Source organism: Callithrix jacchus, chromosome 3 (genome assembly GCF_049354715.1).
Source record: "Callithrix jacchus isolate 240 chromosome 3, calJac240_pri, whole genome shotgun sequence".
In the NCBI taxonomy this organism is placed as follows: domain Eukaryota; kingdom Metazoa; phylum Chordata; class Mammalia; order Primates; family Cebidae; genus Callithrix; species Callithrix jacchus.
Genome location: NC_133504.1, coordinates 192,155,480 through 192,169,535, shown reverse-complemented (window position 1 = coordinate 192,169,535; position 14,056 = coordinate 192,155,480). Strand labels below are relative to the sequence as shown.

Genomic DNA, 14,056 nt, shown 5'->3' with positions numbered 1-14,056 from the left:
AGAGGTGTGCCCGTGCCCCACATGTCCCCTCCAGGGCTGCACCCCGTGCTTGCTTGCCACTCTCCCTGGCGGCCGTCCCTGGAGCTGCTGGTCAAGCCCCAGGGTGCCTGGACTGGCTGCCCTCTGCAGGTGGCTCCAAGTTGGACCACAGCCCCAGGACCCACAATCCAGGATGGCCAGGGTAGGGTGAAGCAGGGGATGGGAGAGGAGGGGCCTCACAGGCCAGGGAAGGCCTAGCAGGAGAGGTGGGTACCAGTCCTCTTGAAGCTAGTTGGCATGGGTGGGGGTCTCGTTTCAGGATATTGTCCCTTGAGGTGGGGGGCGAGGGGGCTCTCATCTTGGCAGAAAGCCCAGCCACTTTTCTTCTTGCCTGGCACTGTTAAGGGGCTGAGGAGTGAATATTGGCCGTGCAGTGACCAGGGAGGAGGGAGCCGGGCTGCCGCACTGGTGTGCGGCGTGGGGCCCACTGGGCATGGTGACACTATCTGGGCTTCTAAGACTGTGAGCCCCAGGGTAGCCTCATGTCTCCCTGGAGAGCTCAGGTTCCTTCTCCAGGCCTACTGGCCAGTGGCTTCTGGCCTGCCCTCCACACATGCGGGAACCCTCCTGCCCTGTTCCCAGTGGGGACTGCAGAACTTGGTCTGGAGCACAGCACCACGCCCTTGACGCATCACTGTCCCTGAGGGCTGGGCGGCGGTGCCTGTGGCCTGCAGGCGCCTGGGGAGCTGCAGCCGAAGGCCCAGTGCCCTCCTGTCCCCAGCCCTGTCCTTGAGAAGTCCGCCATGTGAGTGGGAGCAAGAGCCTGTGGCCTGGCGGTAGTGCCTGGCACGCCTGGGCTGCTTAGTGGTTGGGGCAGCCCCACCTGGGGGCCAAGAGCCCCTCAGCAGGGGTCAGGGCATCTGCTAACCCCAATCTCTGGCCTCTGGGGTTCTGGGCTCAGGAAATGTTCTTGTTGACACTTCTGAAGTGGGAAAGGGTTGCCAGGGTTGGCAGGCAGAGCCCCTTGAGGGGGGTGGAGATGGAGGCCCCAAGTTCTGGGCAGGGGAGGCCTGGGGGCTGCAGCCAGACAGGCTGGGGTCTTGAGGTGGTGGTGGGGGCCGAATGAAGCCGGGGGGGGCCAGGGAGGTCTGGACTGGGGTGGGTATGGAGGCCCGGTGAGGTCTGGACTGGGAAGGATCTGGAGGGGTCCTTGCCTGCTTTAACACTGTGCGAGGTTCTCTCCGGGATATGGCACCGTCTGGTGATGCCCTGGTGCCTGCTGTGTGCCCTGGGGTGTCGAGGAGGGGGGGGGCAGTGCCCTGGGGCTGGGGTTGCCGAAGGTTCTCCCTGAAGGCTTCCAGAGGAGGCCTCCCAGCCTGCTACCCTGCTGGGTGCCCAGGGCTGAGCACCGTGGTGTACCACCCATTGCAGCCAGCTTACCAGGCCACAGCCTAGGGGGCACCCACCTATGCGAGGGCCCCCAGTTCCCCTGCATATCCTGTGGGCTTGCTTCCTGAGGGCCTCCTGGCTAGCTGGTGACTGTGCCGTGGGTCTGTGCATGCGTGTGCACGTGTGCCTGAGCATCCCGGGGCTGGGGCAGAGCCTGGCCCTGGCACCTACTGGGCAGCAGGCTGTGTGGTGGTCACCTGTGCTCTGGCTCCTGGGTGTGGCCACTCTTGTTCTTGGCTTCCTGGGAGGGGACCCAGCCCTGGCCCTGACTCTGGGTGCCCCTGGGGGCCTGGCACAGCCACACAGCGGCCATCTGTGGTAGGGGCACTGTGTCTCCTCTTGGTAATGGGGGACTGTCAGCCGCAGAAAGCTCAGCACCTGGGTTGGCTCTGCACCCCCCTAGGGCCCTGGCACTGGGTGTCCTGATTCCCCTCCCCTCCCTTCTGGTCAAGGTGAGCCCCTTTATCCAGGCCACTATGCTTCTCCAGGGGGAGGGAGGGTCTGGCCACCCCCACCCCGTGGCCAGGTCCCTGAGCTGAAATTCCTCCAGCTGGAAACTCGTGGGGCCGTACAGGGGCCCCGGTGCCCAGGCAGCCTTGCTGCCCTCTGGCCCGGTTCGGCTGCCAGGCCACCCCTTGTCCAGCTCTCCATTCTGGGAGCTCAGTGTTGTCCAGTCAGGGCTGGGGTTGAGGGGCCCCACAGGGCCTGCCCCCAGCAGTCAGCTCCAACTGCCCCTCCCTCCCTGGCACACATGGATACCCCACCCCGCCGTGTTGTCAACCAGCATCTGCCTTGGCACAGTGGGTGCTCCTTCCCCAGGAAGCCCCCAGCAACTGCACTGGATCAGGAGTCCTGTCCACCCTGGGCTGGCGCTGTCGTGGGCACTGCAGAGGGACGGGCCCCACCAGCCTGGGCTGTAGAGGCATCTTGGGAGGTGCAGGGTGCACTGGAAAGTTGGTTGAGGCCGTTTCCAGCTGTTTCCTGGTCCTAGCTTGTGCCCCTCCCCCTACCCCCAACAGAGGGGTGGTGCTGCTTCATGTGTGCCCCCACCTGGGTGCACCTCTCCCTGTGCCTGGGGCTGCGTTCCTGGGGCACCAGGAACCTCCTTGCTCCCTGTGGGCACCAGGCCCCGCAGCACAGGGTGGGGAGTGCTGCATCCTCTGTACCTGCTCTGGCTGGCCCCACTGCCACGCCGTTCTCCCTACAAATGCCACCTGAGCGCCTGCTGTATGCCAGGCCTCTTGACACCATGAGCACGGGAGTGAGGCTTGGGTGTGGGTTCAGACCGTGTGGCCAGTGCAGGACCCTCTGTAAGAGACCATCGGAGCCCCGGAGAAGCTTGGGAGTGGGGGCATCGGAGGGGGGATGCCAGACGGGGGCAGGTGTGGGGAGCTGATCTGATGGCCTGTGAAGTCTGGGGGAAGGGCAGGCTGCAGGAGAGTCCTGCCTCTGTCCCTCCAACCCAGGGCCTGGTCACCTCCACCCTCCCTGGGCCCTGGGAAAGAGGAGCCTCTGTGTCTGGGGACAGCATATGTGACAGAGGGTGTGGGCAGGGTGGCCTCTGGTTGCTGCATGGTTGTGGGCTTAGCTGATGCTGTGGGAAACCCCTGCCCGTCCCCCTCCCCCAATTGTGTTTTTTACAGCTGGGTGGGGGGAGAGGAAAGAGGGTGGGGGAAGGGTTGGCAGCATCCCCCTCTTGGCCCACCACCTCTGCGTCTATTCCTCCACACCCAACAGCAGTGAGGTCCTGTCTCAGCCTCAGTTTACCCTCATGTCTGGTTCCCACATGGCCCTCGGTGTCCTGCCGGTGCTGAGGCCTCTTGGCTGTGGCCGAGTGTGTGTGTAGGGCGGGGGCTGTGCCAGAGAAGGAGGCGGGGGGTGTCCTGGCGGGTGGACGGCCCTGGGGGCTGTTGTCCGGCTCCAGTGGAGCCCTGGCACTGGCTCTCTGTGTTTCCTCCTCTGCTGCAGGGCAGGGCAGGGCAGCCAGTCTCCCCACCAGGTACCTGTGCCCTTGGGTCCTGCCTCAGTTTCCCCATAGGACATTCCTCCAGGTGGCATGGGCTTGCCTGAACACAGAGCCTGGGCCACTGTCCTGGTGCACTCAATTCCCAGGAATCTGGGGGGCCGGGCTTCCTCCTGGCAAGCCCTCCTGTGGGGGTCTTGGGCCTGCCACGGCGGGGGGTCCAGGGAGCCCAGGTGGGGGTGGGGTAGGCCTGGCGAGCGGTAGGGAAGGAGGCTGTTTGCTTTAGGATAAGGCTGGCTCCTCTGGCCTGGCTGCCTCTACCCGTGCCTATAGCATTTGGAGGCCGGCCCTGGGGTGTCCACGCCTCCAGCCGTCCAGGTCACTTGGCTCTGCACCCTTTCTTAGTGACCACAAGCGGGGGTCCTGCCTCTGGTCTGTGCGTATCATTCTGTGCCTCCCACCTGCCTGTGGAGACCCCTGCCTCCCCAAGCCTTGCTTGTGTCTGCCTGGGGCAGGGCAGGGGCTGGGGCTGGAGGTGGCCCCTCCCCGATGTGCGGCTGGGGCTTCTCAGCCTCTGAGGAGGACTCCCTCCTGGATGTGGGGGGCTGGGTCAGTGTGCCCCCTCCCCCCCAGGACAGGGCCAGGCACTTGCTCTCTTGCTCCTGCTGGGCAGTCCTGTGGGTTAACGTTCATGTCGGCCCCCCCAGTTGGAGGCCCTATGGGTGGTGGGATTTCAGGCAGCAACAGGTGCTGGTGGGGTCACCCTAGGGTGGCGCTGGGACCTGAGCAGGCTGGGAGGGGGTCAGGAGCCCATGCTGTAGGCCCTACAGCCTCTTCCTCCCCGGGAGAATTTCACCGGAGCTGCCCCCAGCCCTGATCAACTTCCAAGAGAACCACCCTGAGCCAGTGGGCTGGCAGCCCCCCACAGCCGCTGTCTCATTTCCTTTCTGGGAGCTGCAGGGAGGGAGGGAAGGAGGGGCTGCAGGACTGGGGCTCAGGGCCGGGGTGGGAGAGTTCTAAGTTGAGGGAGAGATATGAGTCAGAGATGAGACCCTCGCATGTCTTCTCAGAGGCTGGGGTGGGCCGGTGGGCCAGGGCTGGGAGGAATCCCTCTGTCCACAGCGACAGCCCCATCCCCACCCTGTATATTTCTGGTCATGGAGTGAGGAGACTCCACGTCCCCATTCCCAGTGGGTCGGATGATGCTGGTGGGGTCAGAACCCAGAGGCTCTGGGCCACAGCCCCTATGCCATCAACGCCCTTGGGAGGCCTCCAGAGAGGTGATAAGAATTCTCCATGAGGGTCCCTGTCCTCAGACTTGGGGGTCACAGTGGGAGCTGCTGCCCACTGTCTGAAGTGTCTGAAGACGTCCTTGGAAGATGCCACAGGGCCATCGCTAACTCCGTGTTGGAGAAATGCACCGCCCCAGCCCCGTCGAGATGGCTTGGAGCACTGCTGCCTCTTGGTGTCTGCATGCAGCCTGGATGCTCCCAGACAGCACTGACTGTGGTGCGGGATGGATACCATCCCCTGTGGGCTGGCAAGGGGTGCCCTGGGAACCGTGGGCGCCTGAGGCCCTTCTCAGATGTGGAGAGCAGTGGGTGGGCAGTGGTGAGGGACGGTGGGAGCTGCGGTGGCCATCATAGGGCTGCTTGGCATTGGAAGCAGCGCGTGGGGCGTTGGGGGATGCATGGCCCTCCTCTCCCAGGAGCTCCGTCCAGGTGCAGGCCTTTGGTGGGTGCCCTGAGTTTGTGAGGCCTGCGGGGTTATATTCTAGACCCTTCCTGGCTGTCTAGGCCCTGGGGCTGGTCCCACACACTCAGGGTCCTGGCCCTGGCCTCAGCCCAGAGGCACCCAGGCAGGGGATGGGGTGGGGTGGAGGCCCAGCCAGGGTGGCAGCGGGTTTCTTTCAGCCGGGGAGGGAGCGGTGGCTTAGCCTGTGACTTTGCTTCTCCATGTGGGGTGGAATGGGGCGGGTGGCCGTGTGGAGCCCCAGCCTCTGTGCTCCACTGGGTTTCACGGCAGCAGTGGGGGATGTACCAGCTGCCAGCCGGACAGGAGCCAGCAGTGCCCAGGGCCAGCCCCAGCCACTGTCTCTGCAGAGTTTTGCCCTCTGACCCTAGGGCCTTGGGGTCATGCCCCTTCAAGGCTAAGGTGTCTGGCAGGGCACAGCCCTTGGGGTGGGCAGACAGACCTGGGCAGATATGGTCCCTGAACTCAGATCTGACGCTGACAGAGAAGTGGGTGCCACACAGACTCGTCCACACGTGGCATACCACAGGTGGCTGCCCAGCTCGGTAGGGTGCAATAATGTGGGGTCGCTGCCCCGTGCCCGACCCAGCTAGGCCCTGGGCTGATGGTTGGGCAGGAGTTGGGTGAGGGGCCTGGGGCCTGTGTGGGACGCTGTACCCTCTGATCCCGGGTGGGCAGCTGCTTCCTGTGTGACCCGGAGGAGCCCCTGCCCTCCTGGCCACCAAGTGCAGCAGTTTTGCATCCTCTGGGGACCCTACTCCCCTCTCGAATCTCAAAGCACCAGCTCTGGGGCTGCGGGGCCACCTCGGCCGTGAGAGGCTGCCAACATGGTGCTTGGTGAGCTGGTGCTGGGGTCTGGTGCATGTCGGCAGCTGGGGTCGGGGTTGAAGGCAACCCAGGGGGATCTCAGGCCTGAGGTCTGTGCTGGGCCGTGGCTCCGCTCTTGGCCCCGCTCTGCTCCAGACCCTAACCCCCTCTTCACTGACTGGCCCACATGCCACCCGCAGGCCCCCCGAGGATGGCGGACAAGGTGGTCCCGCAGCAGGTGGCCCGACTGGGCCGAACCGTGCGGCTGCAGTGCCCGGTGGAGGGAGACCCGCCGCCGCTGACCATGTGGACCAAGGACGACCGCACCATCCACAGTGGCTGGAGCCGCTTCCGTGTGCTGCCCCAGGGGCTGAAGGTGAAGCAGGTGGAGCGGGAGGACGCCGGCGTGTACGTGTGCAAGGCCACCAATGGCTTCGGCAGCCTGAGCGTCAACTACACGCTCACTGTGCTGGGTCAGTTGGGGCTGTGGTGAGAGGTCAGGGGCTGGGTGAGAGGCAGGGGGGAGGAGGGCAGATGGGGACACACCTGGGGTCAGAGTCAGCCAGCCCCTCATGGAAAACCTTCCCTCGGCACCCTGCCTGGCCTCAGCTGGCTGCACTTATGCCACCACCCCGCTGCTGGGCCCCCTCCCCATCGGGCTGCAGCCCTGGGGCCTTCCTCGGCGGTGGAGGGCGGGAGGCTGGGAGGCTGGGAGCCGTATTCCGTGGTCCCACAGAAGGGCTGGGGCGAGGCCTTGGCAGGGTGTGCCGGGCGTCGGCTGTGACTTTGAGGCTCGGGTTTCGGAGTTCAGAGGGGCCGCGGGATGCATGGCCTTTCTGTTCTCTTCTGTCCCTGGGGCCCAGGCACTGGGCTCGGACAGGTGTCCTGAGACACGCCCTCCATACGTAGGGACCCCGGCACCCCGCCTGCTCTGCTGGGCTCCTGGGTGTGGGGCCCTCGGGTGGGGCTCCTGGGAGCCAGGCTGACCTGTTTCTGAACACAGGAGCCTGGCCCCAGCCCTGGCTGGGTCTGGGGGTGTGGCTTGAGACAGCCTGGCCCCTGGTCCTGGGCTCAGAGGAGGAGCGGCTGTCACAGGGTGGATGGGGGGACATTCCACAGCACGCCCTGCCCCTCGGCATTGTGTGGAATGGGAAAGCCGCGGCTGTCCCCGGCCCCACCCCACAGTCCTTTCAAGGGGGACGATGACCGGGTGGTTTGGGAGCCTTGTCTGTTCACCAGCCCTCGGCCCCTTGATGTGGGCTAGGGTTACTGCAGCTGCTAGCCGTGGCCCGGCTCCCTCCTCCCCCAAGGCCTACAGACCCCCCGGAGCCAGGGTGGGGGCCGGCCCTCCGCCCCAGCCGTGCCGTCAGGGTCACCTGTACCCAGTGTGGGCCAACGGCCCTTGCCCAGCTGTCCCTGGGATTCTGGGATGTGGGTGTGTGGCGTGGCCCCCTTCCTGGCTTTGCCAGGCTCTCCTGGCTGGGGCTGGGGGTGCCAAGGGCCATGAGGGAGTTGGGGGGCTCTTCAGGGTCACCTGCCTCCCTCACCTGCCCTCCCTGTGTACCTCCATTTCTCTGCAGATGATGCTCGCCCAGGGAAGGAGAGCCTGGGGCCTGACGGCTCCTCTGGGGGCCAAGAGGACCCCGCCAGCCAGCAGTGGGGTGAGCAGGGGCCACCGTCTGCCAGGGGTGGGGGCGTCTGTCCGTCCTGGCCCCTCAGACGCTTCCCTGTCCTCTGACCTCGACGCCACCCCACCCCACAGCACGGCCCCGCTTCACGCAGCCCTCCAAGATGAGGCGCCGGGTGATCGCACGGCCTGTGGGCAGCTCTCTGCGGCTCAAGTGCGTGGCCAGTGGGCACCCTCGGCCCGATATCACGTGGATGAAGGATGACCAGGCCTTGGCGCGCCCAGAGGCCAGCGAGCCCAGGAAGAAGAAGTGGACGCTGAGCCTGAAGAACCTGCGGCCGGAGGACAGCGGCAAATACACCTGCCGAGTGTCAAACCGCGTGGGCGCCATCAACGCCACCTACAAGGTGGATGTGATCCGTGAGTGTGGCCCAGGGCACTGGGGGGGTCTGGGGGGCCAGGGGTGTTGGTGGGGCCTGGGGGGCTGGCCGGCCAGGGGTGTTGGTGGGGCCTGGGGGGCTGGTGGGTCAGGGGTATTGGGGGGGCCTGGGGGTCTGCCTGGAAGGGCACTGGGGGGCCCTAGGGGGCCAGTGGTCAGGGACTGGCAGGGCATGGGGTGCTGGTGGGGCCTTGGGTGCTGGTAGGGCCTTGGGTGCTGGTGGGCAGGGCCTGGGGGGGCTGGCAGAGCCTGGAGAGCTCTTGGTGTAGAATCTAGTGGCGCCTGGGAGCCTCGCCCACATGCCACATTCTTGCAGAGCGGACCCGCTCCAAGCCCGTGCTCGCCGGCACGCACCCTGTGAACACGACGGTGGACTTTGGGGGGACCACGTCCTTACAGTGCAAGGTGCGCAGTGATGTGAAGCCCGTGATCCAGTGGCTGAAGCGGGTGGAGTACGGTGCCGAGGGCCGCCACAACTCTACCATCGACGTGGGCGGTCAGAAGTTTGTGGTGCTGCCCGCGGCTGACGTGTGGTCGAGGCCTGATGGCTCCTACCTCAACAAGCTGCTCATTTCCCGCGCACGCCCAGATGATGCGGGCATGTACATCTGCCTCGGCGCCAACACCATGGGCTACAGCTTCCGCAGCGCCTTCCTCACTGTTCTGCCAGGTGTGTGGCTGCCGCCAGGGCCCACCCCACCCCCCAGGCCCAGCATCCCACCCACTGGGCGGGTCCACCCTCCCTCCCTTCCTCTCTCCTTCCCTCCCTCCCTCCCTCCCTCCTTCCCTCCCTGGGCTGTGCAGGCTGGGTCATCTGCTGGCCAAGGGACACCATCTCCACAGCCCCCGGGATGGGTCTGGGGCACTCTCCTGGTCCTTGTGCTGGCATTCTCCTTCCCACATCCTTTCCTCTCGCTCTTGCAGACCCAAAACCACCAGGGCCACCTGTGGCCTCCTCGTCCTCAGCCACTAGCCTCCCGTGGCCTGTGGTCATCGGCATCCCGGCCGGCGCCGTCTTCATCCTGGGCACCGTGGTCCTGTGGCTCTGCCAGGCCAAGAAGAAGCCGTGCACGCCTGCTCCTGCGCCTCCCGTGCCGGGGCACCGCCCACTGGGGATGGCCCGTGACCGTGGTGGGGACAAAGACCTTCCCGTGTTGGCTGCCCTCGGTGCTGGCCCTGGTGTGGGGCTGTGTGAGGAGCATGGGTCTCTGGCAGCCCCCCAGCACCTGCTGGGCCCAGGCCTGGTTGCTGGCCCTAAATTGTACCCCAAACTCTACACGGACATCCACACGCACACACACACACACTCACACACACACTCACATGTGGAGGGCAAGGTCCACCAGCACATCCACTATCAGTGCTAGATGGTGCCGCCTCTGTGGTGGGCACATGGCACCGGCCAGACAGGCAGGCTGGGAGGATGGAGGACGGGGCAGCAGACAAAGAGGGGGAACCCACGGCGAGAAGGCATGGCCAGCAACCTGGGGCACCCAGTGTAAAGCATAGCCCCTGGACACACACAGACACAGACAAGCTGCCTAGACATCTGTATACACACGTGCACACACGGAGACATGCCTAAACCACACTCAGAAATATGCTGCCCTAACACACATGCACACAGACATGCCCGAACACATGCGCACACAGATATGCCTGAACATACACAGAGATATGCCTAAACACATACAGACATGCCTGAACACGCACACATGACATGCCCGAACATGCACACACATAGACATTCCTGAACACACAGACATGCCCGAACACATGCATGCACACAGACATGCCTGAACACACCCAGACATGCCTGAACACACACATGCACACAGATATGCCTGACCACACACAGACATGCCTGAACACACGCAGACATGCCCGAACACACACATGCACACAGATATGCCTGAACACACATAGACATGCCTGAACACAGAGACATGCCTGAACACACACATGCACACAGATATGCCTGAACACACACAGACATGCCTGAACACATGCAGACATGCCTGAACACGCATGCACACACATGCCTGAACACAGACATGCCCGAACACACCCAGACATGCCTGAACGCACACATGCACACAGATATGCCTGAACACACAAACATGCCTGAACACACACAGACGTGCCTGAACACATGCAGACATGCCCGAACACACACACACAGAACTACCTGAGCACACAGACATGCCTGAACACACACATGCCCGAACACATGCAGACATGCCCGAACACACACAGACATGCCTGAACACACACAGACATGCCCGAACACACGCATGCACACAGACATGCCTGAACACACACATGCACACAGATATGCCTGAACACACAAACATGCCTGAACACACACAGACGTGCCCGAACACATGCAGACATGCCCGAACACACACACACAGAACTACCTGAGCACACAGACATGCCTGAACACACACATGCCCGAACACATGCAGACATGCCCGAACACGCACACACATAGACATGCCTGAACACACACAGAAATGCCCAAACACACACACACAGACATGTCTAAACGTGCAGACATATCTGAACACAGACAAGCCTGAACATGCACACACAGACATACCCAAACAGGCACAGACATGCCCGAACACACACAAACATGCACACACACAGACATGCCTGAACATGCAGAGACATACTCGAACACACAGGGACATGTCTGAACATACATGCCTGAACACACACACGGACATGCCCAGACGCGTGCACATTCAGACATGCCAGAACATGTATGGACATGCCTGAACACACACTGCTTGGACATAGGCACACAAAGACGCACTCCCTGAACACATATGCACCCACACACCTGCAGCTATGCGGCCTGGACACACACATGGACTGGGCCGCCGTCAGGGAGGCGTGCGGTGTGTGTGCAGTGAGCGCTACATGATGAAGGACTCTCCCTGCCCCACTGTCACTCCCCCACCCCTGCCTGCCTGTGCCTCTGCCTGGCCTTGGTGGCTATTTTTGCCACCTGCCCTGGGGTGTCCAGGAGTCCCCTACTGCCATGGCTGGGGGCACAGTAGCCCCAGGCCTGACAGGCTGAAGCCCATGGCAGGTGGCTCACCCCTACCACATTCTCCCCCTGCCAGGGAGAAGGGGCCTTGGTATTTATATTTAAGAAATGAAGAGAATATTAATAATCATGGAAGGAGGGCTGAGGTGCAGGGACTGTGGTCTCTCCTGGGGCTCAGCACCCTCCTGGCCTTTCAGCCAGGCTGATGCCCACACCCCTTCTGGGCCAGGCACCACCCCCAACCCCGCTGTCCTGGTGGTCCCGGACCTCTGTAATTTTATATAGACTTTGAGCTGCAACCCCATATATTTAATTTATTTTGTTAAACATGAAAGCACATCCTTGCCCTCTAGGCTGGTGTCTCTGCCCCGTCTACATGTGTGTGCTCACGTGTGCATGTTCACATGTGCCTGCGTGTCCAGCCTGGTCTCCAGAACCAGCAACCTGACCCTCCCCTTGCTGGGCCAGAGCCATAGGGACTGGGACCTGGGGGTCTCCACACCTGTCATCAGCACCTCCCACGGGAGAGCTTGTGTTTGCTGGGCCTCAGGTGGTGGTGGGTGTGAGTCCTGCCCACGTGCCTGGCCAGGCCGGCGTCCTGCAGCTCTGGCTGAGTGCCGCCCTTTCTCCATCCTGGGGTCACCCTCTGGCCCTCAGTGCAGGGCCTGGGCTCTCTCAATCCCTTCTCAGGCTTTGGTGGGTGGCCGAGGGGAGATACAGGCCTCTGAGAGCCGAGGTGGGGCCAAGCTCAGGTCACCTCTGACCTCAGGGCTCGATCCAAGTGCCCTCCCAGCCACCGAGGTGCTTGACGGTGGTCACTCCCAGCTTTCCCGGTCAGTAGGAAGGGTCGGGGCTGCCAGCTCCACCCAGGGCCCCTGCCTGGCTGGGGGCTCCATTGGCCTTATAAGAAAAGGCACCGAGGCCTCTCATGTTCAGCAGAGCGTGAGGCCCAGCGCGTCCCTGGAGCCTCGTCTTACTGCCGTGCCGGGCACTTCCTGGCCCGTGCTGGTTCCGAGAGCTTTTCCCTGGAGGCAGCTCGCCCTGCCTGGCTTCGAAGGTGACAGATGGGCTCTTGGGAGAAGTGTCGGGCACCTTCCCCATCTGGGGCTTCTGAGGACCCCATGGCCTTCAAGATGTCCCTTTCCTGTCCTCTGCCTCCCCATGGTGGATCCTACTCCTGTCCCCTGAGGGAATTTGTGACTCCATGGGCAGGGACAGCCGATGGGTGTTGTGGGAGGCCTGGCCACCCTGACCGGGGGCGGTGGGTGGGTGCTGTGGGAGCCTGGCCACCCTGACCGGGGGTGGTGGGTGGGTGCTGTGGGAGCCTGGCCACCCTGACCGGGGGTGGTGGGTGGGTGCTGTGGGAGCCTGGCCACCCTGACCCGGGCGGTGGGTGAGTGTGTGGGAGCCAGGCCACTCTGACTGGGGGCAGTGGGGGGCTCCAGGCGGCCCACAGCTGGCAGCCAAACAGATGTTCCCCAGACAGGACAGGCTGCCGGCCGACGCCTGGTCGGGTTTCAGTCTGGAGTGGGGGAGGGTGGAAGGGAGACCTCAGGCAGCTAACGACCTTGGACAGCGGGGAGGCCTCCAGCCATTGGTGGGTCGCAGGGAACAAGCTGCCCCTGCTCCCAGGGAGTATGTGGAGGGATGGGCTGTGCCCTAGAGCCTCTGAGACCGCAGACCTTGTGCTTGCCCTCTGCCTGGTCTGAGATCCAGGCCACCCTACACCTGTGGGCCAGCCTGTCTTGCACCTGCCCAGGGGAGGTAGTGACTGATGCAGTGGGGTCCTCAACGGACAGGCCAGGCCTGGCCCAACCCCCGCTGGGTCCTGGGCTCTCAGGAGGCCAGTCTGGGCCCTGGACTTTGTTATGCTGTGACCATGTTGGACGCCAGGCTGGGCAGGGGGGCCCTGAGGAATTAGAACAGATCCTGCCCATGGGGCCCTGGCCACTGCCGGGGCCAATAGCCTGGAGCTCAGACCCCTCAGTCTTTCCCAAGCCCTCCTCAGGGGCTGACTAGAGCCCCTGCTTTCTCCCCTGTGACTTCTAGACCCTTCTCCCCTGGCTGTCCAGCCCCCTGTGAGCCTGGCACCCACCCCACGCCCCTCTGTTCCCAAGGTCTCTAGCCCAAGCCTGCCAGGACCCTGCCCGTGGACGCCTGTTCCTGGCTGGCTGTTGTCTGGTGCTGCCCTGTGGACGCCTGTGGCTGTGGCTCCCATCTCCCCGTGGCCCCATGGCTGCCCCAATGCTGTTTCCAGCATCTCCGTCATAGAAGTACATGTCAGTGCCCTGCACCGGCTCCCTTGTGGCGTCTGCATCTCCACACTCCTGAGAACAGAATCGCATTCCCCTCCCCTCTGAGCTGGGAGCTCAGAGGCCACGAGTGCTTCAAGGACCAGAGGCAGGAGGCAGGCGGAGGTGCCCGGGGCGGGAGTGTGGCTAGCAGGGCAGAGGACAGGCTGAGTGCCTGAAGGATGGGCGCTCTGCATCTGAGGCTCACTGGCCGGGAGGCTTGAAGAGCTGGGTGGGGCCTATGGGAGGTGGGGGTGCCACTCTGGGGGCCCCGATCTCACCTGTTCTGCACTGGTCACTTGCACACCATTGCACGATGGGGGCTCCAGGCCCAGGGAGAGACCAACACACACACACTCGCACACACACACGCGTGCACACACACGTTGGGAGGCTCCTCCAGCCGGCAGGCCTCTGGGCAACACCCTGGCAGGGATGGGACTGGGTCTGGGAGCCTGAGGGGCGGGGCAGCTGAGGGGGCCCATGGAGAAAGGAGAAGCCCTCTCACTAGGGAGGGGCCGCACCTGGTGCTTCCTGGCCCCTCCATTGTCACCCTTCACATGGGCAATACGAGGTCCCGTGCCCTTGGCCACCACAGGAAGGTCATGGCACAGGCAGTGCTACAAGGATGGGGATGGGCACAAGTCCCCAGCTCTGTCCTGGGCTCCTGGGGGTGCGGGTTGCGGGGGGA

At 63.8% G+C, this 14,056-nt stretch overlaps 1 protein-coding gene across 7 annotated transcripts in view; it reads left to right on the top strand.

The window, feature by feature from the left end:
- FGFRL1 (fibroblast growth factor receptor like 1) overlaps nucleotides 1–11,426 on the top strand; it is a 31,242-nt gene extending 19,816 nt beyond the window's left edge. For all 7 annotated transcript variants that reach the window (XM_078367753.1, XM_054253577.2, XM_054253575.2 and 4 more), the window contains 5 exons: nucleotides 6,151–6,423; nucleotides 7,531–7,611; nucleotides 7,713–7,997; nucleotides 8,333–8,686; nucleotides 8,941–11,426. In XM_078367753.1, the coding sequence (XP_078223879.1) occupies nucleotides 6,151–6,423; nucleotides 7,531–7,611; nucleotides 7,713–7,997; nucleotides 8,333–8,686; nucleotides 8,941–9,383 (1,436 nt within the window). In that variant the 3' untranslated portion in view covers nucleotides 9,384–11,426. The remainder of the gene's footprint in view (nucleotides 1–6,150; nucleotides 6,424–7,530; nucleotides 7,612–7,712; nucleotides 7,998–8,332; nucleotides 8,687–8,940) is intronic.
- Nucleotides 11,427–14,056: the final 2,630 nt, after the last annotated feature.